We start from the raw sequence: 25,162 nt of genomic DNA on the forward strand, positions 1-25,162 counted from the left end.
AAGCCAGCTTCTCTCCTTCGCATCTCCGTACCACTAAAAAAATGGCATGCAAGGAAGTAGAAGAAATTAAAAGAAGAAAATTATAAGCAAGCGGATGAGAGAAGCCGCCACCACCTGCAATGGACGAGAGACTTCTCCTCCTCTTCTCAACAATAACAGCAACCATATAAGGCCTTAGTCAGCTTAAGATCTTAACTATTAGCTCCCATGGAGGCCGGCGGGGAGACTGCATCGGCGTCGAACCGGCCGGGCCGCACGCCGAGCCCGAGGGGCAGAGGCAGATCCCTGGCTCCGTTCCTCTCGAAGACATACGAACTCGTCGAGGGATCGGAGGCACCGCATGTCGTTTCGTGGAATGAAGAGGGGACTGGGTTCGTTGTGTGGTTGCCCCAGGAGTTCTCACAGTTCATACTGCCTCGGTACTTCAAGCACTGCAACTTCGCCAGCTTCATCCGCCAACTTAATACATATGTAAGCGTGGCATCTTAGGTTGTCTCTTTTTTAGTACGATTCAATTATCATATATATATATATATATGCTGCCCTCCTTGCTCATTTTCTTTTATTTTAGCAGTTTAGATGCAAGGGAAGACATTGAAACAAATGATACGTAGTTAGTTTATTATCATGGAGAGGTTACCAGTTGTTTTCCTTTGATAAAGTTAATTTGCATCAAGCCAAGATCAGTACACGGTTATAAGAAACACATCAGTTGGAATTATATTACTGCATTTGCCTTCAAAATTCTCACGTTAATTACCTCGCACAATGTTGAGCGTTGGATTTGGAACCACGAATCCAACTCTCTGAGGAGGTTCATTCTATGTCGGATCATGCTGTTCTATGAGTGATCATACACACACACACACACACACACACACACACACACAGAGAGATAGAGAGACTAATTTGCAGTGATCGTTTTGCACAAGATCTATCATAGTGTAACCATTTAAAGACACAAAGCCACAAAGATGAGAATATACCACCAAGCAAATCCTTGTACATCCATTAACTCCTGTACAATGTAGTTAAGCAAAGGAACGGCCTGATAGAGACCATGTAGCACACCAATTTTTCGCCTCTTAGATAAAAGGATTGTAGGGATCCTTGCGGAGTTTGTTTTCTAGAGGGAGAAAGTCCCCTTGTATTTATAGTTGTTGATTATCTCATGTAAAATTGTAGTCCTAATAGATTTTCAGACTTCTTGCATATCTACAAATGATATATATCCAAATTTGACCTGAAAACTTCTGAAGTTGGTACAAGATTTATTTGAAGCAATCCAAAGGAGTTGACCAATCATAATTTAAGCCACCTAACATAAATATTCTAAGAAGAGAGAAAGTGGAGATATCGTTTTATCGATACTTGGAGAGCCTAGATTTTGGAATCCAATTTATTTAAGAGTCTAACTTGTTAATTAGCTGAACACACATTGTCGATCCTTTCTATATCTAATTAAGCTTTAATATGGTATCAGAGCTCAAGTTTATCAGAAGTGAATAATATGCTGATTATTTAATAAACTGCTATTATGTTTGTTGTTATTTTTATTATATCATCAAAATAGATGAGAGATGGCCCCATGCTGCCATATGTCCTATATTAAGCCTGGAAAGAAATTAAGGGAGAAAAAATTATTCCCAAATTGAGAAGGGCTTGATCATGAGAAAGTTATCCCCAAGTGAAGCAAGCTTCAAGAAGAAATCAATCCCAAAGAGAGGGTATTTTCCAAGATAAGAAAGGCTTGGAAAGAAGAATTTTCTTGACAAAAGATCGATTTTTTTTTTTTTTACAAAGGATCTTCAGAGAGCAAGAATTTAAAGATTGGAAGAGTAAATAGAAAAATCTCTTTGGGTTTTCCTCTAAAGTTGTTTATTGTGCCCAAATTCTATGCTTTTTTTCAAGACCTGGTTCTTTAAGACTAGCGATCACAATTAAAATCTGGTAGAAGTATAAGGTAATCTTTAGCAAAGTTGTGTCATTGTCATTAGTTCTGCTGGAAGTTTTATTTGTGGTGCAGAGCCTTGATGCCCAAAGTTTGGAGGGCTTAATCCCTGTCTTCTATTAGGTTGTGACACTTCAGGTTTAGGAAAGTACTTGAGAATTTGTTTTATTATTGATCTTATTTATAATGGATTTCAGTTCAAAGTTTTTCCACATAAACCTTAATTTTTTGTGTGGTTGTACAAACTCATTATTATGCCTCTTTAACATTATTTACTATTTTTCTTATTAGCTCTTCATTTTAATTGTTAGCTTTACTTCCTTTCAGAGGGTTTCTTGACTTCTTATCATTACACATGTTCACCTGACCTATTTTATTTCTGTCAGTACACACATCTAGGAGTGTAGTTGCTCACATAGAAAATTTTTTGGTGCGCAGCTTTCTTTATTAAGATAGACTGTCATATTTCCACTGCATAGTTTTTGGGATTTAATGGAGGTGGCTTCTAAGATCTGACAATGAGGGTTGATGGAAACTTTTACAAAACCATACTGTAATATAATGTTCAGAACATTATGCTGACAGCTATTTGTTGTTCATAGCTTCCTAAAATACTATGTTTTTGCCTCTCCCTATCTCTATTTATAAATCACTAGTATCAAGCACAAGCAATGCATGTCCTTTATTCAAAAGGGACGAGCATCATCCAACCCATAATTTCTTATAAACAGCCTGCTATTTTTTTTCCCATAACTGTCATCGCAGTTGAAGCTCGAAAATAAATCGAGTCAAGGTTAGAGACCTGATGGTTCAAAGACCAAAGTCCAGTTACAGAAGACTTTTCCATAAGATATCTGGCTCCAAAAACCTCTCTTATTACATACAACTAGCATAGGTCATGTGCTATGCATGTGAATAAAAGCTTGGCTATGATACATATAAAAATAAGCTTTTTTCACATTCATATTTTCAAATTTATTGTGATATTTTAACCATTTTTTAGATTGGAACACTCACTTCTTGGATTAGGGTTTAAAGATCACCTGAATTCATAAACCAAGATTTAGAGTACTTTCTGGATTAGGATTCTAAATATTTTATGAACTCGTCTTTTTTGTCTTTTTGGGTTATATTGGAACACTGTAATGGGCAATTTAATCATTTAAAATGTCTGGTCACAAATAACAGTTTGGTTATAGAAAAACTTCTCCTATTAAATTAGTAAATAACTCTCAGGCTAGTACACAAAAAAAATATTTATGAACCTTCAATCTTCTGTATCTTTAGAGTCGAAGATGCTAATACATGCCTTCAACACTCTAACTCGTCACTTGAACATTCAGCCAGTTATATCTCCTCATCGTCATTGCACTTACCATAAATCAGTTATTCAAGTCATTACCCTTCCTCATCCTCTATTATTTCAATCTTGGATATTGAATACTCGATGACCCAATTCTCAATGGTTAAATAAAATATCAAAGAGCTATTGGTCAATGTGTGATTCTTTTGATTATTGCCCTTCTTATCAGATAAATGGTGACAAGGAAACCACCACCATTTCATTCAGATAATAAAATGATGCAGAACAAAAGGTTGAGCAGGTGGAGAAAGAAAGGAGAGAGGAGAAAGGAAGCTTTGATTTTGCCCTCATAGAATATTCGTATTTTTGCTCATCAACATTGATTTTTGTTCTACTGAAAAAACTTAAAAAAAAAAGAACATCGATTTCTTTGGTTCTGGCTTTAGGTTGTTGTCCTTGTTGATTTAATGTTTGAAGAATACTAAACTTGGTGAAACATAGAGCATGCTTGTCCTTGGTATGCATGCTTCAGTCCACAAAACATATCCAAACCATCCTTGAGGATGATTATATCTAATAGGTCAATCTAAGAAAAGCAGGTCAAGATCATGGCTCTATGATTGAATGCCACCATTACATTTGTTTAGAAGGACATGAATGAGGAGATTGTAGAACGGAGGGGTGGCGACTCAGTAGTATCTTGTATTGATATGAGAGGCCTGGACTCAATCCGACCCTTATTCTAGTGTTTCATCTTAACTTCGCCCCTTTCTAATTATCAAAAAAGGGATGGTAAACCTCTTAATGGTCAATCTCTTAGTGTCACTTTGAGCATAAAATTTCTTTCATATATGCATCATAAATTTTCCAAAAGAAACTACTAGTACAAAATCACCTTATATTATCCCACAAATGTTTATTCCTCATAATATTTTCACTATTCAAAAGTTACATGCATTTTCCAAAAACCCTTTCTTTTCAGTACTTGTCTTTTTCTCAAGTAAATTCCAAATTGGACAGGTATTTACATGGTGAATCATAGGTTATCAATTAAATGAGATCAGATTTAACTGCTCGAAACACAAAAACACGAGATGCTTAATGCCAAAACATAAGAATCATTTTTAAACTTATTTCTTCTGTCCTTCATTAGATAATTTCTGATGAATTCAAATGATCTTTTTTCTCTTCTTCCCTTCATATATTCTTCATCTTGTCGCCAAGTATCCAAGCTAAAGGTGAGGTTTTACGTTATATTTGTTTTTTCTGTAATTGCTGTTATGTATGGTCCGTCCATTTGAACTCTCAATTCTGCCTGCTGTCATGTTAATTTTTCCAAATTGATTAAACGATTCAGAATCACATTCTGTGGTACCGAACTTTTCTGTAGAGACTTTAGTTCAATGATAAGAATAATTGAGAAAGAAGGCACAACATAGAGAATAAAAATGAAATAAAGTAAAAGAATTTTGCCACTATGAAGAACTATGAAGCTAAAAGAAAATGAGATATTGAGCGATTGGGCTATCCACTTCACAAAGTTCTCTCCTTAAAAATCATGTAAACTATCAATAGTATTTGTATGTTGCAATAATCAAAAAAATAAAAAAAACGCTATAGATTCATAATGTGTGTAGATATTGGTTAGACTACTGACAGAATCTGTACGCTGTGATAATAAAAAAAAAATCAACATTATCTGTGGATTTATGTTTTGATTAAACTATTTCAGGGATTCAAAAAAACTGCTTCTGACCGTTGGGAATTCCGGCATGAGAAATTTCAAAAGGGCAGGAGGCATTTGCTAGCAGAGATTGCTAGAAGAAAATGCGGACCAAGTGTCTTCCCCAGTTTTCTAAAAGCCTGTGAAAAATGCCCACCTCCCATAGAGAATGATGTACTTGAAGAAAATAAGATCCTACAGCAAAGGAATGCAGAACTGCTGTCGCAGATCAAACATTACAAGGCTCTCGAGGCAGAATTGCTAAAATCCATATCTAAATATGTCAGATAATGACGAAAAAGTAGTTTCCTGAGTATAGAGAATAATTTTTCTCCAAGTTGAAAGCCAAAAATGGCACATGTTTTCTTTCAACCATGGAAAACCATTGTCAATACACAGTCTGGAAATATATGACAAATCAAATTTTCTCCAGATCAACCAAGCATGCACCCCTCACAGCCCTTGTTCTGTCTAATTTCTTATTAATTACCAACTCTCATACAAATAATTTTCTTTCATATACATAAAACGAGGTTAATGAAGTTCAATACATTAAATACTAAAAAATAAACTAAATTATGCAAACAGGCAATCATCAGCAGTAAACTGGACTCAAATGGTGACATCTAATAATCAGCTAACACTTTTGAACCTGGGCTACCAGCTTGTTACAGAACTACAGAGGGCAAGTCCACAGTCAAAACCAAAGACAACACAGATGAAATGAAATATCTTGCAAGCATATGTCCATGTCATATTATTCATAGAATTTAGGTTTAGGTTTAGGGACGTATGCTGTTGCATCAACTCATCAAGTAACTATTTCAAGATGTCAAACTCTGAAAGCTAAAAGACAAATCTTAACAATAGTTTGGTCTTTTGATGACCAAAATCCCTCCTACTCAGAAAGAGCGGATTTGAGCTCCCCATTATTATGCATTTCCAATACAATGTCAGAACCCCCAATTAGCTCACCTTTGTAGTAGAGTTGAGGGAAGGTTGGCCAGTTAGAAAATGTCTTCAATCCCTGCCTTACTTCTTCATCACTCAGAATGTCGAAGGACCCAAAGCTAATACCTTCCTTTTGAAGAGCATCCACAACCTTTGAGCTGTAACCACAGCGGGGAGCATCTGGTGTGCCCTTCATGAAAAGCATTACTGCCGATGAGGAGATCAGATTTTTCAGCCGGTCTTCACAATTTTCTTTTGGAACAATCCCTTTCTCAGCTAGTACATTCTTCAGCTCCCCGCTCTTCTGCATCTCCAACACGATATCTGATCCTCCAATCAGCTCACCTTTTATATATAGTTGTGGATAGCTAGACCAGTTGGAGTAAACTTTGAGTCCCTGCCTGACTTCATCATCAGAAAGAACATCAAAGCTCTCAAAAGCAACCTTCTCCTGCTGGAGAATTTCAACCACCTTTCGGCTAAACCCACACTTCGGCTCCTCAGGTTTCCCTTTCATAAACACCATGACAGGGCACAAATTAATAAGGCTTTCAAGATGAGATGCCAATGCAGCACTGAGGCCTGTGGAGTCAGAAACACCTCCACTTTTCCCAGATACAGGAAGTTCGGGTTTTGCCGATGCTCCAACTTTATTTTCACTGGAAACAACAGGAATTCCGTGATCTCTGAAAACGTCCTTTAGTTCACCACTTTCATGCAAGGCTATTGCAATATCAGAGCCACCAAGAAGCTCGCCCTTGCAAAAAAGCTGAGGGTAGGTTGGCCAGTTTGAAAACTTCTTCATCCCCTCACGCACTTCATTATCTGTAAGTATATCAAAGCTTCCAAATTGAACTCCTTCCTCTTTTAAAATTTCAACAACCTTCCGGCTAAACCCACACTTTGGTTCCTCAGGACTTCCTTTCATGAACAGGAAAATAGGATGAGAATTCACAAGCTGTTGTAGATGTAGCTTCAATTTATCATTGAGGTCAGAGCTTGGGCTTTCCCTGTGTGAAGAGCCATTATCTTTTGCCAGCTCTTTGACTGTTTCAAGAACAGTAGGTCCAGCAGCCACTCCAAGACTGGCCGGTGCAGCAGATTCTGCAAGATTAGCAGGTCCAGCAACTTTTGCAACTTTGTTAGCCAGACTGGATGGATTTGCACCCTCCAGGGTATCAACAGTTTTACCATCCTGACAACAGAAAAAACATCAGTATTTTCTTGTTAAGGACTACAATGGCAAGTAATCCCCCCATGAGCAACAGTTAAATCATCTTATCAACCAAATGGAAAGCAGCAAATCATTGGCACTTCCAGATTATTCTGGTTAGAATTAAATAAAATCGTGAACTTGTAGCAAACATGTTCCAATAGAATGTCAACAAGTGGATATGCAATTGTATCAGCACAAAATTGAATTAAGCAACAAATCCAAATTTATCGAAGATCAACAAAGTGTATGCTGCAAGAGAATAAGAACAAGCTGGATGATGCAATAAAAAATGTATTTTAAGATTGCCTTCAGATTTTTAAGATTGTTCCTTAATTGCTTTACTGCAATCAGCATAAAATCATTTTTCATACTGTTTCTAAATTTCTAATCTTTCATTTTATAAACTTGTTCCTTAAATCAATTTAATAATATTTAAACTATTAGAGGAAAAGGAGTTTCATGTGTGCGATAACCCATGACTGATAAATTATTTGCAATACTGGAAACACATAAACGTGCACTAAACAAGGGAAAGGTGAAACTAGAATAAGCTCTGGATCTTCTAAGAGTCATAACTAGGGGTGCAAATAGATCGGGTCAGGTCACGAGTGACCCCGACCCAATCCGGTTCCTTGTTCGGGTCCTAATTTTGGACCCAAACCGAACCTAATAGAAGATCGGGTTGGGACGGATCGGGTCCACCACTACAATTTTTGACCCAACGGATCATTCGGGTCCGGTCGGGTTCATGTATAACCCGGACCCAACTCAAAAAATTCGGATTCAGTTCAAGTTCGGGTCCGGGTCGGGTTCGGGTCGAGTCAACCCATCTATCGCTTCAGAACTTGTTTGCACCCCCACGGGCCGCAGCCTATGGGCTCAAATAATTTTATAGATTCGGGTCGGGTCGGGTCGGATCGTAGGATTGAAGACCCAAAATTACTCAAATTTCAAATGGGTCGGGTCTGAATTCAGTAAACCCAGACTTGGCCCAGAAAATGGAACGAGTCTAATTTTAGAACTCGACCCGGCCCCACGAGTCCTCCAAAACGGGTCGGATTGGGTCTAAGCGGGTTGGGTCTCAAGTCAACCTAACCAATTTGCAGCCTTAGTCATAACATATGATGTCGACTATCCAAAATTCTCCTAGCTACAATAACATCATGCAATCGAAGTCAATCCCATTTGGTGATTAGCATGTCAAAGGACAACACCACTAGCAAAGCGTTTACTTAAGAATTAAGAGCAAGATTCACAAATCACGATAATATAACAATGAGCACAGCTCCAAAGAGTACCTTCCATTGATTTGATACTGTCAGCAAACAACCTCTAATCATTATACTGCGAAGCATGGATAAAATACTGGACACAAAAATATGATACAGATATGCTGGTACAAAAAATATTTAAAAAATAGTATACAATATGGCTAGGATACGGCAACAAAGCATTCATGCAGCAGAATATACTATTAAAATAACACTCCATGCATTACACATTAACATCAACTTCCACAAACTTATCATCCAGTCATCATTCAAATCAGCATACCACAATCCATATTCCACACTCTAATATCAACATCATGAATTCAAAAATCAACCATTCATCATTAAGAGCTCCACTTCATTCTTGGAGGTATCCTGGGAGTATCTTGGGTGTATTCAGGAAGTATCTGGAGCTTTTTGTTTAATTTTGAGAAACAGAATACCTAACAGAAGCATTGACATGTATCCTAGAAGTATCCAATGAGTATTGTTATTTGATACTTATCCAATATCGAGATTTGAAATATGTACACTTCCTAGCCACTACATAACTTGCGAGCAAGTAGTTAAGTGTTGGTTCTAGTGGACATGCTAGCAAACCTGCCACATCATGCCAAAAAAGTAAAAAGATTTAAAAAGGAATGAGCAAGCACTATGCCAACCCCTATCAAGTTCTGGTAATCAAATGGCATGATATCAGACAGTCATGGTAATCCAATGGCATGATGTCAGACAATCAACCAACACTGCTTGGCACTCAAAATCTTGCTTGTGAGTTAAACTCATACTAATTTCAGACTTTATAAGGGCCAATGCTTCTGTTTCTGATTGCAAATTTTATCCTAAGGCAGAAAGCCAAGCTTCATGAATAGTTTCCATGTCACATAGTCCCAATTTGAGTGTCATCAATCTCATGTATAATTTCAAATTGACAATAGCAATCTCATCAATATCCATCTCCACTGTCCCTCTTTACCATGGATTTTGCGTGTTAGTCTTCAAAAGAGCATGTCATACAGCACATACATGTATCGGTATCATGGACCTAATAATCAGATGAATGCTAGCCCCTATCATCCATCCAGTTTGTATCAAAGTGATGCTTTTCATACCATCAGCATGGATTGAAACTAAGGTCCGACATACCGGTGAGCGCCAGTACCAGTTCGGTACCGGTCCGAACTGGACAGGTACCGAACCGGTACCATTGATTCAGCTTGATTCACGCATCCAAAAGCCTCAAAAAAATTTAGAACCGGTACAGGCCAGTTGGCCGGTACCAGTTCGGTATGGGCTGAACCGGCCGGTACGGGCCGGTTCAGCACACCATGATTGAAACAAACCAATACAGGACAGTTTGGGTTCCTTTGGGCTTTAAAAAAGATCATAGCGTTTGTTTTCATATCTTATAGGTTAAGGAGAAGATTCTCTCACTACTATTAGCCATTCTTTCATAAAAGGGATAGAACCCCTTGACTCCTGTCAAACCTGTGGACGATTGGAAAATGAACAATTTGATGGTAGGGATTGTAATCCCTAACAATCAATTTTGAACCAGAGATTATGGGTATAGTTTTATACTGGGGGGGGGGGTGTAGGATGGGAGGGGGTGGGGGTGGCTGGTGGTATTGAGTTGTACCCGAAATTAAGCCCCACTCCTAATTTTAGACGTGCATTATTTTACTAATACTAATATTTTATAAGATCATTATAGTATCTAACATTTTCAAAAAAATAATGCAGCATATATTATTATATTGCTATAATATCATGTGAATAATGCTGATATTATGTTACTATAATACTGTGATATACTATGTCCTATATTATCAATATATTGCACAATTTAATATTATAACATTATATCATATATTATCAACACAATCATATTATTCAATGGTGTATAATATAATATGCATAATACATCAATATTAATATATTATTACTAGCAACAGGGCATCTGCAATGTACATTTTAGGGGGAAGAGAGAGAGTGATAGAGTCCGATTTGTTTAGGAGTTGAATTAAAGAATCTAATATATCTGGAATAGACAAAGCCCAATCTTTTTGGGAGATTTTATGAAAGGATCTGCTCTAATTGGAAAAGGAGAGAGTGCATTTGGGTAGTTAACGCAGGTAAGAAAGTGGACAACTAACAATTTTTTTATAAACAGGGAGGGTTATTTTTCTCATAAAAATTGACTGACAGAAACAAGAGAGAATATTCTCTGCTTTCAAAACTGTCATTGTTAAAAATACTATGGATAATATCACGGTGTCCTATATAGTTGATAGCATACAAGAAGGTTTTGGAGTGAAAGAAGGAAATTAAACTTTGATTGCCAATGAGGACTGGTTACAATAAGGCTTACAAGGACTTGAAGGCTCTACAGTGAGCTGTTTGGGAACTCTCTCACCCAAGAACCAAGAAGACTCACTCACCCAGAAAACAGGTAATTCACTCACCTTTTTGGAGTAAACAATCCATTCTAAAATACCACTTACCACAAGAGAAAAATAACTTGCTTCCGCCCCCAAAACTCTACACCTATTCCCTTCATGTAGACTTCCCAGTAGCACCATTTGCAACCCACTAACAAACCTAATTAACGCTTGCTGGTGGTGACTATTTATAGGCAAAAGATTGTTGATAGAAGTCAAGGGGTTTGAATAGTTGGTGCATTAATTGAGACCAAACTTGACCAACAGACACCTCCCAAAATGGTTGTTGCTCACCGCATCAATTGTCCATTATATTGATGGATAATATATAACATTGCAATATTTATAGTAACAAAAGATAATAAGTTCACTATAAAAGTATAATTTATAATATAGTGCAATATAATGCAAGTTACATCAATGTTCAGAACCATTGATCCGAAAAAACCAATTTTGCTTGCTGGGTCATGGGTCAGCAGGTCAACCTAAGGACCCCAACATCATAAATAAAATAAATCAATAAATATTATAAAACAGTAAATTAATAAGTAATATAAGTATAATAAATTTTTACCATAAGACAGCACCATAAAGTGTCTTGATGGCTGGAAGAGGGGCTACCGTGTTAAATGGCATAGGTTCGAATCACAGCATATATAACTTTTAGTTTTTTTTAAGGCTTTTATTCAGACCCAGATGGATGAAACTGAGTTGATTTGACAAAAGATTCAACCATTTGACCTAGCAGGTGTTTTCTCCCAAATTTTGGGTCATTACTGACCAGACCTACCAAGGCTCTTGAGTCGCCAATCAGGCGGGTTGACCGACTGGTTCCCAAAACACTGTGTTATATTAATATAACTTATATTAGCCTAATACTTTAATATGTTTAATATAATATCTACATAATTTAATGAGAGTTAGGCCTGAATTTTTAGCATTTGGCCTCAAATGCTTCCTAGTGAAAATCAGTGATGAACATCTCAAAATCAAAATCCAAACCTTTGAACATAACATATGTTGTATGAAATGTCTAAAGACTTAAAATCGTTTCTTTTGAAGGTCTCTTTTCAAAGCATCAAACTAGAACAAAATGAACAGTAGAAATGTAGCTAATAAGCAAAAGTATATTATATAATTTATAAATCCAAATCATTGATCTTGATCTAAATATCATACATACTTTCAGCTGATTTCGATTCTCGTTTAGACTATAGATCAAACCAAAAATGTGGTATCACATCATTGAATCATCCATCTTGTATCCATCTAATGCAGGGAGTAACTACCTAAAAAATTGCATAACTTCCTATCCTTAGGCATTTTACATAACATAGATCATGATCAATGGTGTAGATTTTGATTTTGAAATGTTCATGACTAATTTTGCTAGGAAGCATTCAAGGCCAAATGTTCTTGTTAGCATTTTAGCTTCCTCACATAATATTATTATCTACTACTAAATGACCCAAGAATAAAAGAAATTGCAAAAGGTAATTTGTCCATGCAACTTCAAATACCAATTCTTGTCTTATCCTCAGGCAACATCTAAATAGCATTATATCAAACCTACAATTATCCCCTAGCATAATAGCATATATCCCAAATAGACATGAGGCATTATCCCACCTAAAGCTGGTATTAGCTGTATGAAACAAGTTTCACACTTTCTTATCACCAAAATACCTATCACCCTTCCAAACTACGCTGTAAAGTTTGCATACCCACATATCAAAATAGCTTCATAACTATGCTAGGAAAAATAAAAAGTAAAGTAATTACCAACCAAATCCAACTTATGTAGATAGTCTTGCATCTTTGAACTTGAAATGTGCAAGCACATAGCGATAGAAAAAAAATACAAGGATATTTTGTGAAAGGTCACCAAAATTAATTAGAGAATGCAGCTGCAATGATACATTACTAGCTCAAATTTGGATTTAGCCTACTGCTTATTAAAAAATAGTTGAGCAGCTTATGATTTTAACCAAAACAGAAAGCCCGACTTGGTTAGATAACAATGTATTTTGTAGACAAGGTTTTAAATACCATGAGACAGGCTGTCCCATGTTTCTCATGGAACGGGATGCACCACCATTCCACCTTGTCCTAGCTCCTGAGACAAGGGATGTCCCAAAACACATCAACCAGGATGCTACGGCGATAGTGAGATGGTCCCATCCCAACAATTGGGACGGTAGCCAATCCAGGTGTCCCGCAAGACATCCCACCAAGATTTAAACCATGGTTGTATACTAATCACATCTTAGATTGCAGCTAAACTTATGACACCAAGATTGTAGTAAAATAATGTAATATGCTTTAAATATGTTTAATATAATGCAAGGTTGGCAGAATCGTCCCGAACCAGGCGGTTCGGGGCCTACCAAGCCGTACCGGTGGTTGACCAGGATGGTTCTGGCAACAGAACCCTCTCTTGGTCCCTCTCTCTCCCTCAGTCCCTCTCTCCCTCTTTCCTTCTCCCTCTCCCGCTCCCTCGCCGATGTCTCAAACTAAGAGATAGAACCGTGCTAGTCCGCCCCCAGTACAGCTCGGTGGCGGTAGAGCGAACCATGATAATTCCTATATGCAATATCACAAGCATTTCATCTTTGCATCCAAAAGACAATGCTCCAAACTACAATATTCCTTCGACACAAGGGATCCATATGAAATTACAAATATTATTGAGAATAATCCATTACCTAATTATATTGTCTAACAAGATTGTACCTAACATTTGAAGTCATAGCATGCCAATACGAACATTAGAAAGATCCATCTATATCTTGGTTTAAGATGATAATGCCTCGACTTTAATGATCCATAGCATGCATGCACATCATGATGATCAATCACTACATAACCTCAGCCCCATTTGAAGCCATGTAGGTTTCCTTGCAAAGCCTCACTGTCAAGCCATGGGACCTCAAAGATCCTTAGGGTGCAGATAAACATCATACAGATCAATGACTCTATAACTCAACTTCCTAAGTAGGAATAAATGGCTCTCTACTCTCTACTCTCAAATAGACACCCTTTTTTCCTTCCTTTTTCCCTTCTCTCTCAATCACCTAGCTTTGAATACTCCCCATACCAATACCATTGTACTTTTCAAAGCCAATGCCTTCCATCAATAGTGCTCATCACAACCAATGGCTTAATCCATTTCTCTGGCCACTCTTCATTTAAGATAAGAACATCACTTCCTCAAGGCAAGGGAATAACCAAGCAGCAGAAGTAGATCCTCACGGACCTCAACCCCAATAATCTTAGTGGCTGCTTTGCCAAGAATTTCAAAAAGTAGGAAACCATGAAGAGGGCCCCAACTTCTCTGATGGTAACCTCTTTGGTTCAAACAGCTCCAACAAGCAATGAATGGGATACCTTGAAAATGGCATGTGTTGCCAGCTTGCCAACTTTCAAACAGCAAGTACATAGAATAGGCTTAAACAAGTGTCACATCCTATTCCATTAACTAACAGATGTACCTGATCATTGGTGGTTGGTAAGGATGCTATGTTTTGGCCTCCTTGTTTAACGAGGGCTAAGTTTTGGATCTATACAATGTTTTATCATCTTGCCTTCATTGCGGGCCCATTGGTTCGAGCAGGTGAACCGGGCTAGTACTGCCTGAAAGCAGGTAGAACCATTCAGCTTGGGCCAGTTTCAACCAATGCAACTATGTTTGTCATCTATATCATTTCAAAATGCTAAATCATCATGATTCCCCACTGATTCGGTATGGTACAAGAATTGCCGAACTGGTACCGGTAAGCGTACCATTCGGCCATCGGACCAATATGGTACCGATTTGGACCGAATCGAACCAGTACCACTGGTTTGGCCTGATTCACGCATCCAAAAGCCCAAAAAAATTTGGAATTGGTACGAACTGCCGATTGGTTCGCATCAGTTCCTAGTTGGTACTGACCGATATGGCCAGTTCAGGCTGGTACGGGCCGATACCATTTTTAACACCAAACCGGACCGGTCAAAAACCAGACTGGTTCAATATGGGCTGAACCTATGCTCCAAGTCAGGCGGTTCGGGACTGTTCAATAGACCATGATGACAATTATATTAGTTAATATTAGGATCAATAATACCATTGACTTGTCTAGATCTTCTTAAACATATAACAAAAGCCATATATGACCCAGAGTAACCATCTAATATTCTATTGAGAGGAAAGAATTTTTTTTTGAATCTTAAGAGAGAGTAATCATTTAAGATTCAGATACGGAAACTAGTTAATAGAATCTTCAAGAATAATTGAGATGAATTCTAGAACCCATAAATTGAACTGGCATCATGCCTTAATACCAGAAGCTAAGAAGTAATAGATATGACCGCTCTGTCCAAGTTGATGCCCTAATGAAGCCACAAAATTTCACATACGAGATGTTACTTAAGATGTTAATGAAACAACTCCTTCCCTTTTCATGTCTATTGGGTGATGATTATCTTAGCATGAGATGTACGAGGTGGTATAACACATGTAAGATCCAAGGGATATCATAAAATCTCAGTTGCCAATGGCAGTCAAGGGAAAAATCAGGTTGCAATTTCTGTCCTTTGAAGTAGTCAGAACTAAGAATGAGTTTGGATGACTCATTGATACAACTGCCAACTACATGTGGTGATCAGAAGATGATGGATACTTTGCCAAGTCACTGAAATCAGTCCACACATTAGCTAGCTAACAACACGTGTGCTTGAAATAACATTGTTAAGGTAGATTGTTTTCCTTATTGTCTTAATCTTAGAACATTCCATACCTGAGAGATTTACATGTATGATATTGAACACTATCACTTTCATGATTAGGTAGAGTAGTCTGAGCCACAAGCTTACCACTCAGTAGTCTATTGGGTACCATGTGCATGCGATTATTATTGACAGCAAATGAGATGCCCCGCAAGAAAATGATTGCATGGCGAAGGAGATAACTAGTTTGACATGGGGCATGCCATCCAATGGGCAGCATGATATTTGCTTCACTGAGATAAGGAAATAAGGAAAAGAATACATTTTGGCTGAATTTGGCATGGGTCCATATGACCAAGCACACGGTTACAGCATAAATGTTTGTCCTATGCCAACACTAGCTCCCTAGCATGGCATGTCAGGCTAGCACAGACCAACAACCTTATTCAGATAATTAAAATTGATCAAAGTTAACTCCAAGTCCAGCAACAGTAATTAATTAAAATAAATTTGATAAATTTATTCTGCATTTAATAAAAATATAGATTGATTTTTGGTGAAGTGTTTCCTTAGAGGAAGTGTTTGTTTGATAACTAATCAAAACTACAATTTACCTTAGAAACTCAAATTAATCATTATAATGGATAACCAAAATTTGAATACCTGTATCATCACATGGAGTGGCATATCTCGCATTGTTCCGACCTCTAAGAAGTCTGTAGCATAATATCATCGTCCTATATCAGTTAAAATTTAGGTGCAAGGGTAACATGAGAAGTCATAACTCTGTCTAGTTAAATGTTAATAGATCATGTACCTAATAGCCCTTGAAGCAATATCCCTATCTTAGCCAACTTTCCTAGACTCAAGCTTATAGCATGTTTAGCTTATTCCAAAAATTGATGACACAGATGGTAGGATACTACGTGGTGTGTGTAGATTCTGGTTTGCCACAAAAACCACTTAAACAGAATGAAGATATGGATTAGCTTTGTTGAGCCTTTATCCGAAGTAATAAGGCCTAGCCCATGATGACTTGTAACATTAGACAAAGAATCCCCACCTTACATTGTCAAAAAGGGAAAGGTAGGATAAACCCACCCACCCTCATCCCTTCCCTTTCAATTTTGCCGGTCTCTCCCTCTCTAACTATCCTCTCTTATCTCCCTCACCCTCAAGAAACCCCTAAGTGAGGATCTAGTATGAGCACAAGAGATGGAGGTCATACTCATAATTATGAACATGCAGCTATAAGTACTCCCTACTTGCATTGCCAAATCATCTTTGGCCAAAATTAATCCTCCTATTTTTTTTTTTTTTAGGAAGAATCACATGCTACTAGTCTATTTTCTAATTCATAATCCTATTGACCCAGAATATGATGATCTCTTTCGTTAGGAGTCTTTTAGAATAATTGGCTCCACACCCACTCGTCCCTAGAGAGAGAGAGAGTAGAATGCCAATGGCCCCAGTGAATTAAACAAGAGCCATGCAGTAAGAATGATGACTGCAGTTTACTAGGTATTATACTGGGTTTATTGTTTGTCTACAAACACCATGCAACTTGTGTGAGAGTTTGGTGGGACTTCTCTTGAATTCTCCTTGGGACACTCTCATTCACTGCTAGGAGTATAAGGTGTTTACTAAGACCTCTATGTGGTTCTTTCCACATATGGAACAACTGCAATAACCACAATTATTTAGAAATTAAGGGCATGCATCATCCATGAAAAATGTTAGTCATCAATTAAGCATGCTTAATAGTAAAAGCCGCCTCAAATAGTCAAGCAATAGACACCTAACATCATAATATACAACAGCAAAAGATGTTCGAAGATAATGCACAATATACTAAAAAATAATGCGGGACAACTTAAGTATCTTTAGAATTTTCACTGAGACAATTTATCAGAACTTTCTTTAAAGAACATCTTCACCAATCAGCCTAACAATGTTACAAGTTGGACAAAGCAATTCAAGAAAAGTAGCGAAGATAAGAAAATCATAGTCATGCTAACTACTGGTAGCTCAGCTGGTTGGCACCCATCTCTCCAAGTGAGCAGCCTCAAGCTGAGTGGTGGTGAATAACCACCAGATTCTTAAAAAAATAAAAAATTAAAAAAACCATAGACATAAGTTAATTCCAGAGTATCTTTTTATTCTTGATCAATTATGTAACCCAAAATCACCTGCTTAAGAAGAAATAATATAAGTGACCCGCAACATTAACTCGTAGATCCAGATAATAAATGTCAAAAGACCCATCTGTGAAATGTTCCTCAAGGTGATTTTTTTCTAAAATGAAGGAAATATCAATATAGAATGCCAAAAGAGACAGAAACACAGTACTTAAAATCTATAAGTGAAAATCTAACAGTTACCTATATGCTGTGTCATTGTATTTTCAAAGTTACAATAATATAAAGTTTCATCAAATTTTGTTGCAAGATAAAAAATTTAAGTATTGGTATATAAAAGTAGAATAACTTCAATCCTGCTGGCATGACTTAAGGGTTTAGAAAAACATCCATTTTCAGAGATCAACTAAATTTATAAATGATTTAGGTTACCAATTCTTAGACAAACATTACAAACTTATCTATGACTACTTTCTTGTTTCACTTCTTCTCATATGGATTTGAGTTTGATTTCATAGATGTCCTAAACGTGATTGCAAAAATATAACAATAAAAAAAGAATGTGCGATAGCCCAGACTATGCTGACCTTGCAGAACACAAAGTATGGCACTGCAGAAACTGCATAAGCTTCTGAAATTTCTGGCTGTTCTTCTGCTTCAACCTAATAAAAGTTCAACAGCCAAAAACTACAAAATTAGATGAAAAATTAAAGTGAGAGAAAATCTACATTTCCTAATCAATCATATAAAGAAAGAACATACAATAACAAAAATATATTGACTAGAAAAATAAAAAGGATGATACAATCTTAATTGAAATTTATATGATATATGGCTCACATTTGATGATTCATTTGGTAAGACCATATCCATAAACACTTCATGCACTTATATCTTATTTACATATACGTTTGAACTAAAACAATTCACTTTCAAAATTAGGCATTCCAGGGCCATGTACTCAATACAACAAGATAATATCTCTAGTGATTATACAGATGATACAGTAAATTTCATTGTCATGATATCTATCATACATGTGTTCTTCATTTGTTAATATAATGTAGTAAAAATTAACTTTATGACCTTAAATCTTGCATGGCATTCTTAGACGACCTTACTTAAGGGGTAGGGAGAACTCTTTCCTTCTCTTCTTAATTGATTTGCTTATCTTATCTTATATTTCTGACATAAAGAGATGTAGAATATCTTATAACTTCATATAAAAAATAATGATCTAAATTTTATAATTTAGATTTGAATCTATAATTTTTGTTCAATTTATTCCCTTCTATTTAAAAATAAAATAAAATAAAAAGATTCCTTGCTAATCCGATGATAAAATTACAACAAGCAAGCAAAAGTTATTCAATATATAGCGAAACAAGAAAATTCAAATTAAGCTCCCTATATTACAAACATGTCACCAACCAAAGCAAAAAAAGAAATGAGCTAAAGCTTGAACAATGTATCTCAACCAACGACTCAAGAAACATCGTACAACCAAATCTGAGTATTAATGGGAAAGCATCAAATTATAAACTTCCAGCACATATGGAACCTAGAATTATGTAATATGTCATTGTACTAGATCGAAAAGAACACCAAGAAGCTTAAAAACCTAGAGATCTTGTAAGTAATTCCCATATTCAAGTTTATGGAGTATGTAATAAGATTCATAAATATTTGATACAGTTTAAAATTTTATATGAACAAAGCATCTAAGAAATATTTCATATTCTGGGAATATAAATCGAATTGAGAAACTAAAATAATTATGAAAACATCCCAACAAGCTTCCCACCAAATGGTCCAATTTTGCATGAACAATGAAAATGGTTCTCTCCATCACAATACCTCGACAAGATATTCAAAATATTTAGACAGGTTTGTGAAACCACCCACTGGACTGACAGACTTCCACTAGTTACATATGAAACATTTTGGTTTACATAGATATTTTACCAATTATGAGATAGGAATTACAGGCTTAATATGGCAAGGCATCAGCTTGCAGAAATTAAATCCCTGATTCAGCCAGGTGAAACCAGCTCAAAGGCCACAAAACTATGCTCATTTATGGTTATTTGGTGAAGTAGGCATAGTTACTTTTTAAGACTAAAGCATCTTTAATATTTGCAAACCATATTTTCAAACCATCATTCTTTTAGTCAAATCAGCCTTGAGTCTTGACAATCTTGTTCTTCCTATATCCAAGCTAAGGGAGGGGGTTCTACATTTACAAAATATGCATAATATACCTAAGAAATTTTAGGTGGAGAAATTACCAGAACCCAAAAATAATTGAAGAGAATCAATTGTGAAGTCACTTCAGACTTCAATAAATCCATTCCATATCGACTTCTAAGATGAAAGGGACTTCTTTTTTTTTTTTTGCAGGAGAATCTTATCATGCATTTTAGAGATGATTCTTTACTTGATTATGATCCCTTACATGCATTGCTATTATCCCATCTGAACTTTTTATAACTATTCCAAAACCAAACCATTATTAAGCCAAGTTTTCCATTATCTCTGTCTTTTATGGAGCATGCTTCCAAACGCTTAATCTCAGACAACTATGTCATAATCCAAATTCAATGTCAAACCTCAACATAAACAAAGTAATAGAGTCCACTGAAAGTTGAGCTGTTGCTACATGACAAAAAAGTTCTCAACTGGGGCAGCCTCTTAAGTCTCCCATTTTAAAGCCCATTCACATTTCTTCCCTTTTTGTCTGTCCGCCTCGTGATCCTTTTGAATGTTGTTGCTACTAAGTAAAGAAGTTGAATAATGCCAGTGGGAGCATTTTCCGGTTTCTAGCTCTTGTATTTGTTGCTTTCGTGCATCCAAAGTTTTTTTTCCCTTTTTTCTAATCATTAGACAAATGGCCCATGAATTATCTGCTCTCTCTGCTTCCAAATAATCACCCAGTAGGTTGCTATGATTTCACACGCACCAAGAAACTATGATTATTGCACTTTCCATGGGTGGCCATCAATTATTGCTCTTTTGGAATTAGGGGGTTGTTTCTTTTGATTTTTTCATGTTGGTATATTTTCACCAATATAAAAGTTGACTTGTTATAATGTAACAAAATTATTTATTTACATAATAATATTTCTTTAACTCATCTAGATGCATCTGATGAATTTAAGGTTCATCACATTTACCTTCCATGGGTGGGTAGATCATCAATTTTCTATTTTATACATTTCTTTTAGGAAATATTGCTTCATTCATGGAATCTAGCTTAATTTTATACACTATTACTACATAGGATTTGATTTTTATAAACATGAGCATTTTCCATTCTTTGTCCACATTATGTTATAAAAATTGAAGTTCTTCTCATTAATTTTTCTTTAAATATATATACATAATAATTTGAATATCAATACAGAGTTGAATTTAACAGGTGTGATTTTCCTTTCCTTGTTATGCACCTATGCAGAACACGAGTTTAAACTTGTACAAATGTATTGCTTTTGAGAATCATATTTAACATGGTTGATCCATTAATTCTGAAAATGACAATCAAATTGACAATGTTGAAATTTCAGGATAGTAAACTATTTTACTCTTCAATTGTTTTATTATCTAAATATTGGAGATGAGTACAGAAGTCGAACACTTCAAGTGAGACCAGCAGTGCACCCTTAGCCTTTGCATAAACACGATGATGATGCAGGAGAACATAGAAGAATGCATCTATTCACGTGAAGACCCTTTAGAAGACTTAACTGTAGATCACTAAAATTTCAGTACCAAACCTGAATTTCAACAGAAGAGAATTAACAAGGTGGTGTTCCTATAGTATCATGTAATTTCTATCTAGGTTCCACACACACTTCGGAACCTCTCAAGATATTTTCTTTGCACCTGCTTTCTGAGGTGCTTCTTATTCTAAATCTTATCAAGAGATCCTGTCCTACATCTGCACCCAAAGCCACTATCTTTGGCTCCTCATTTTTATTCGATTATGAAGTCATAGATGACTGGCATCCAATTCAAGATCTCAGATTCTAGGACTTGAGCTGGGCTTGAAGGGGTTTAGATAACGACAACCAAAAAACTAGTCTTTGCAGGAATTTCTTGAGAAACTCTGATACTCAACTCCTTGTAAACTCGAAGATTAATTTGGTCATGGCATCTATCATACATGGGTAGATAAGGGGCATGTAACATATTCAAATCTATCATAATATGAGCCATGGTTGAGAAAAAACTCAAGGAAAGAAATTCTGAAGAAGAGATAGTTCTGCGTGAAACACCAAAAGAAGAAAAATGTAAGAGAGGAGGTGTCTTTCCTAGTAGCCTTGCTCCATCATGAACCTAGGCCTTACACATAGGTTTGCAAGCCTAGCAAGAACAATGCGATAGAACAAACAAGGACATGAAGAACTTCATAGAGGTTCTGCACAAAAACTGAACAAATAATAGCCACCCTCCTTTTATAGACTTAATCCTAATCTTACTACTTAGGCTCAGATCTTGCAAAACAATAGGAAATCAAAACTTTTCAAAAATCACAAAGTTTGCATACACCAAGGCAATAAAACTACTTCATATAGCTGATGAAGAATTACCAATGCAAGATATTTTATTTTCATCCTATCATCGAAAATCAAGACTTGCAGAAACTCTGGAAAGCGATGAAACAACAAAAAACAGATTATATGAAAAATAATTCTTACTAGATTGCTTAAGAGACAAATGTTGCTATCCTAGCCAATAGCAAGCTATATTGCTTATTTAGCTGCCTGACATACTGTAGAACAGGAAACCTTGGAAACTAGATTTTAAAACATAAGGAAAAACTTGAAAGTGAAATATTCAAAATTAGAGCAAAAAGACAATGAAGACTTGTGGTGTGGAAAGGGGGGCCGAGAGAGAGAGAGAGAGGCTACAAATTTGTGATAGTAAATGGTAGTTGTCAAGGAAAGGGCATAAGCGCCAAAATATGAGACTTTTGAAGATTCCTGCAACTAGGAGACAAGCGTGGATGAGCACCCTTTCACTATCGACTATACAAATTCCCTACAGACACAGGACTGCAGAAGTAAAGAAGAAAAATTTACTCCTCAAACAAACCAATCAGCAGAAGTAAGCCCATACACAAACAGCAGACTCTTTTGAACACCCCATTCTCATCATAATCGCAATAGCCCTAATCTCATATATATTTTCCCACTCAGCAATTCAATAATTCAATAGATTGATAACAAATAATAAACAAAACCTAGGCAAGATATCAACCTGAATTGACCAAATACTTGATCAAAGGCAAAATCTTTAAAACGTGAACAAAAGGATTTAAAGAAGAAAGGAATAGTATGCTGGCCACATAAATCCCGAAAGCGGAGGAGGGGAAGATGGGAGCGGACCCTAAGGAAGAAGGCGTGAGGGAAGTCGGTGGCGAGATGGGCGAAGACTTGATCCATCTGCTTCGAGGCCTCGCACCAGGACGCCCAGAAGTGGAGAACGACGGGAGTGGGCCCGCGAATCGCGTCGTCGAGCTCCTTCTTCGACTGCACATCCTTAACGCTCCCCATCTTCTCCGTTGTTTTCTCTCCGCTCTTCTACTGTTTGCTTTTTTGACGCAGAGAGGAGGCGGCGGAGGGATTCGAAAGAGAGCTCCGGAGAAAAGGGGAAAGGCCCAACGAAAGAGATGACTCGCTTTCAATGTTGCTGTTGATTTTTATTTTATTTTTTTCCGGGGCTTTGGCTTCTCTTTTTGCGTGAGGCGGAGGCGAGGTTCGGGGCGTGTCGTATATTTCTCTTTTCCGTGGGCGGACGCCTGGAGACTGGATGAGGAGAGGGGGAAAAAAGTCCAAAAAACAGCACGACACGTGTGATCAATCAGGAGCCATCCAATTTGGGGACCATCTTGCATTTCCAGCTCTATTCATGCAGAGCCAAAATTTTGGAGGGTGCACTAAGTCTGTGAATAGATAAGCTTAATTAGTTTGATTCGTGAAACAAAGGAGAGAGAAAAAAATAAATTATTTCATCTTTATATAAGATTGAACATTTCTTTATTAAAATGGAATAAATGAGTTAGAAGTGGGAAAACAAATTACCTATGATATACAATTTTTTTTTAGACACAAAGTCTGTCATGGAAAAAAATGATTTAGTTTGAAGTGTTGAAATGAATATTAAAATATATAATGAGGTAAGAAAAATTAAAATAAAAATAGTGAATTTTTAAAAATGCTTTTTGGTAAAATAATTTATGATGAGATTAAACGTGCAATAATTAAGTTGAATAAGATAGAAATAATGAGGTAGGAATGATTTAGCCTCGAACTAAATGCATAATCGTGTCCTAATACAACACCTCCAATATGGATAGGGTCTCTCCAAATCATGATCTCGATAGAGAATGGAGGAACCCGGTCGTTCTAATACTAAAAATAGAATGTGGAAATTATATCAAGAATGCAAGATGAAAGAGAAAGAAAAAGAAGTGAGAAGAGATTCATTACTGCGGACATGGTTTGAGGAAGTCCTTTTTATAACCTCCCATCTCCCTTTTATTTATAAAGCCATTAAGTGCGCTAGCAAAACCTTTGATCTAATGTGGGACTAAGAAGGATTCATAGTTTTGAAGCTTTTTCCCAAGAGCCTAAAACAACAAAAATATAATTATACAAATCTCAAAAAAGTACCAACGTCTCTAACAATCCCATGAAAAGATATAAAATTTTGAATGGATATAAAAAAAAAATGAATGGGGCTTTGCATTCAATCTTGGTGTCTTCTAGGCTTGAACTTACACCTAGTATTAAATGTATCCATTTAAAGGAGTTTTAGCGAACAACACTTTGAATTATATTCTTGAACCCAACTTCCACAAGTCAAACACATGGTAATGCAGAGTGGTCTTTGAATTTTTAAGCCGCAGCCTTACAATACTCTCACATAAATGAATCCTTCAAGCATGCTTGTGACTAGCATATTATAGAGAAAAAGTCATTCCACATGTTATATATATGTTCGTGCATTACGAATTAATGCAAGTATGTATATGAGCACTGTCATTAGAGGGATATTGGAAGGCCATGCTTTCCATGGTGCTTTCAACAAGTTATGCAATTGACTTACTCCTACTCATTGAATCTTTTTTTAAAAAAGATAAGATCTCCAATCATAGAAGTTGGGCTATTACTGCACATGATTGCCTTATAGGCTTTAATTGTTCCCCCTCGATGATTTTATAGCTATTTTTCTAAGCAGGCCTTTGGTAAATTAATTCGGAATACTTTTTCTTGGATATTGTATTTGTGCTTGAAGTAATTCATTTCTTTAACATTTTCTCTATAACAATCTATTGGTTTGGAGCTACACCAACAGTTCTTCGTATCACCATCATTCCTTGGATTATATTAGCAGGTTTTAGGTCTTTCATATCGAAGTTATTAGATAGATATGTACTATACTCAAATAAATTTC

General features: G+C 36.4%; 2 protein-coding genes across 2 annotated transcripts; one reads left to right on the plus strand and one right to left on the minus strand.

Moving 5' to 3' along the window:
* Window positions 1–6: 6 nt before the first annotated feature.
* On the plus strand, window positions 7–6,046 carry LOC113463045 (heat stress transcription factor B-4-like). The gene is made up of 2 exons (XM_039123750.3): window positions 7–471; window positions 4,987–6,046. The coding sequence occupies exons 1-2, from the start codon at window positions 208–210 to the stop codon at window positions 5,266–5,268; spliced, it is 546 nt and encodes a 181-aa protein (XP_038979678.1). The 5' UTR covers window positions 7–207; the 3' UTR covers window positions 5,269–6,046.
* GRXS17 (thioredoxin family protein) lies at window positions 5,697–23,611 on the minus strand. Its single transcript, XM_008798495.4, has 3 exons — window positions 23,092–23,611; window positions 18,292–18,366; window positions 5,697–7,123 (listed from the first exon to the last, which is right to left on the minus strand). The coding sequence occupies exons 1-3, from the start codon at window positions 23,257–23,259 to the stop codon at window positions 5,876–5,878; spliced, it is 1,491 nt and encodes a 496-aa protein (XP_008796717.3). The 5' UTR covers window positions 23,260–23,611; the 3' UTR covers window positions 5,697–5,875.
* Window positions 23,612–25,162: the final 1,551 nt, after the last annotated feature.

This window comes from Phoenix dactylifera, chromosome 3 (assembly GCF_051530095.1).
Source record: "Phoenix dactylifera cultivar Ajwa chromosome 3, Ajwa_hap1_PhDact_Kaust_v1.1, whole genome shotgun sequence".
NCBI lineage: Eukaryota > Viridiplantae > Streptophyta > Magnoliopsida > Arecales > Arecaceae > Phoenix > Phoenix dactylifera.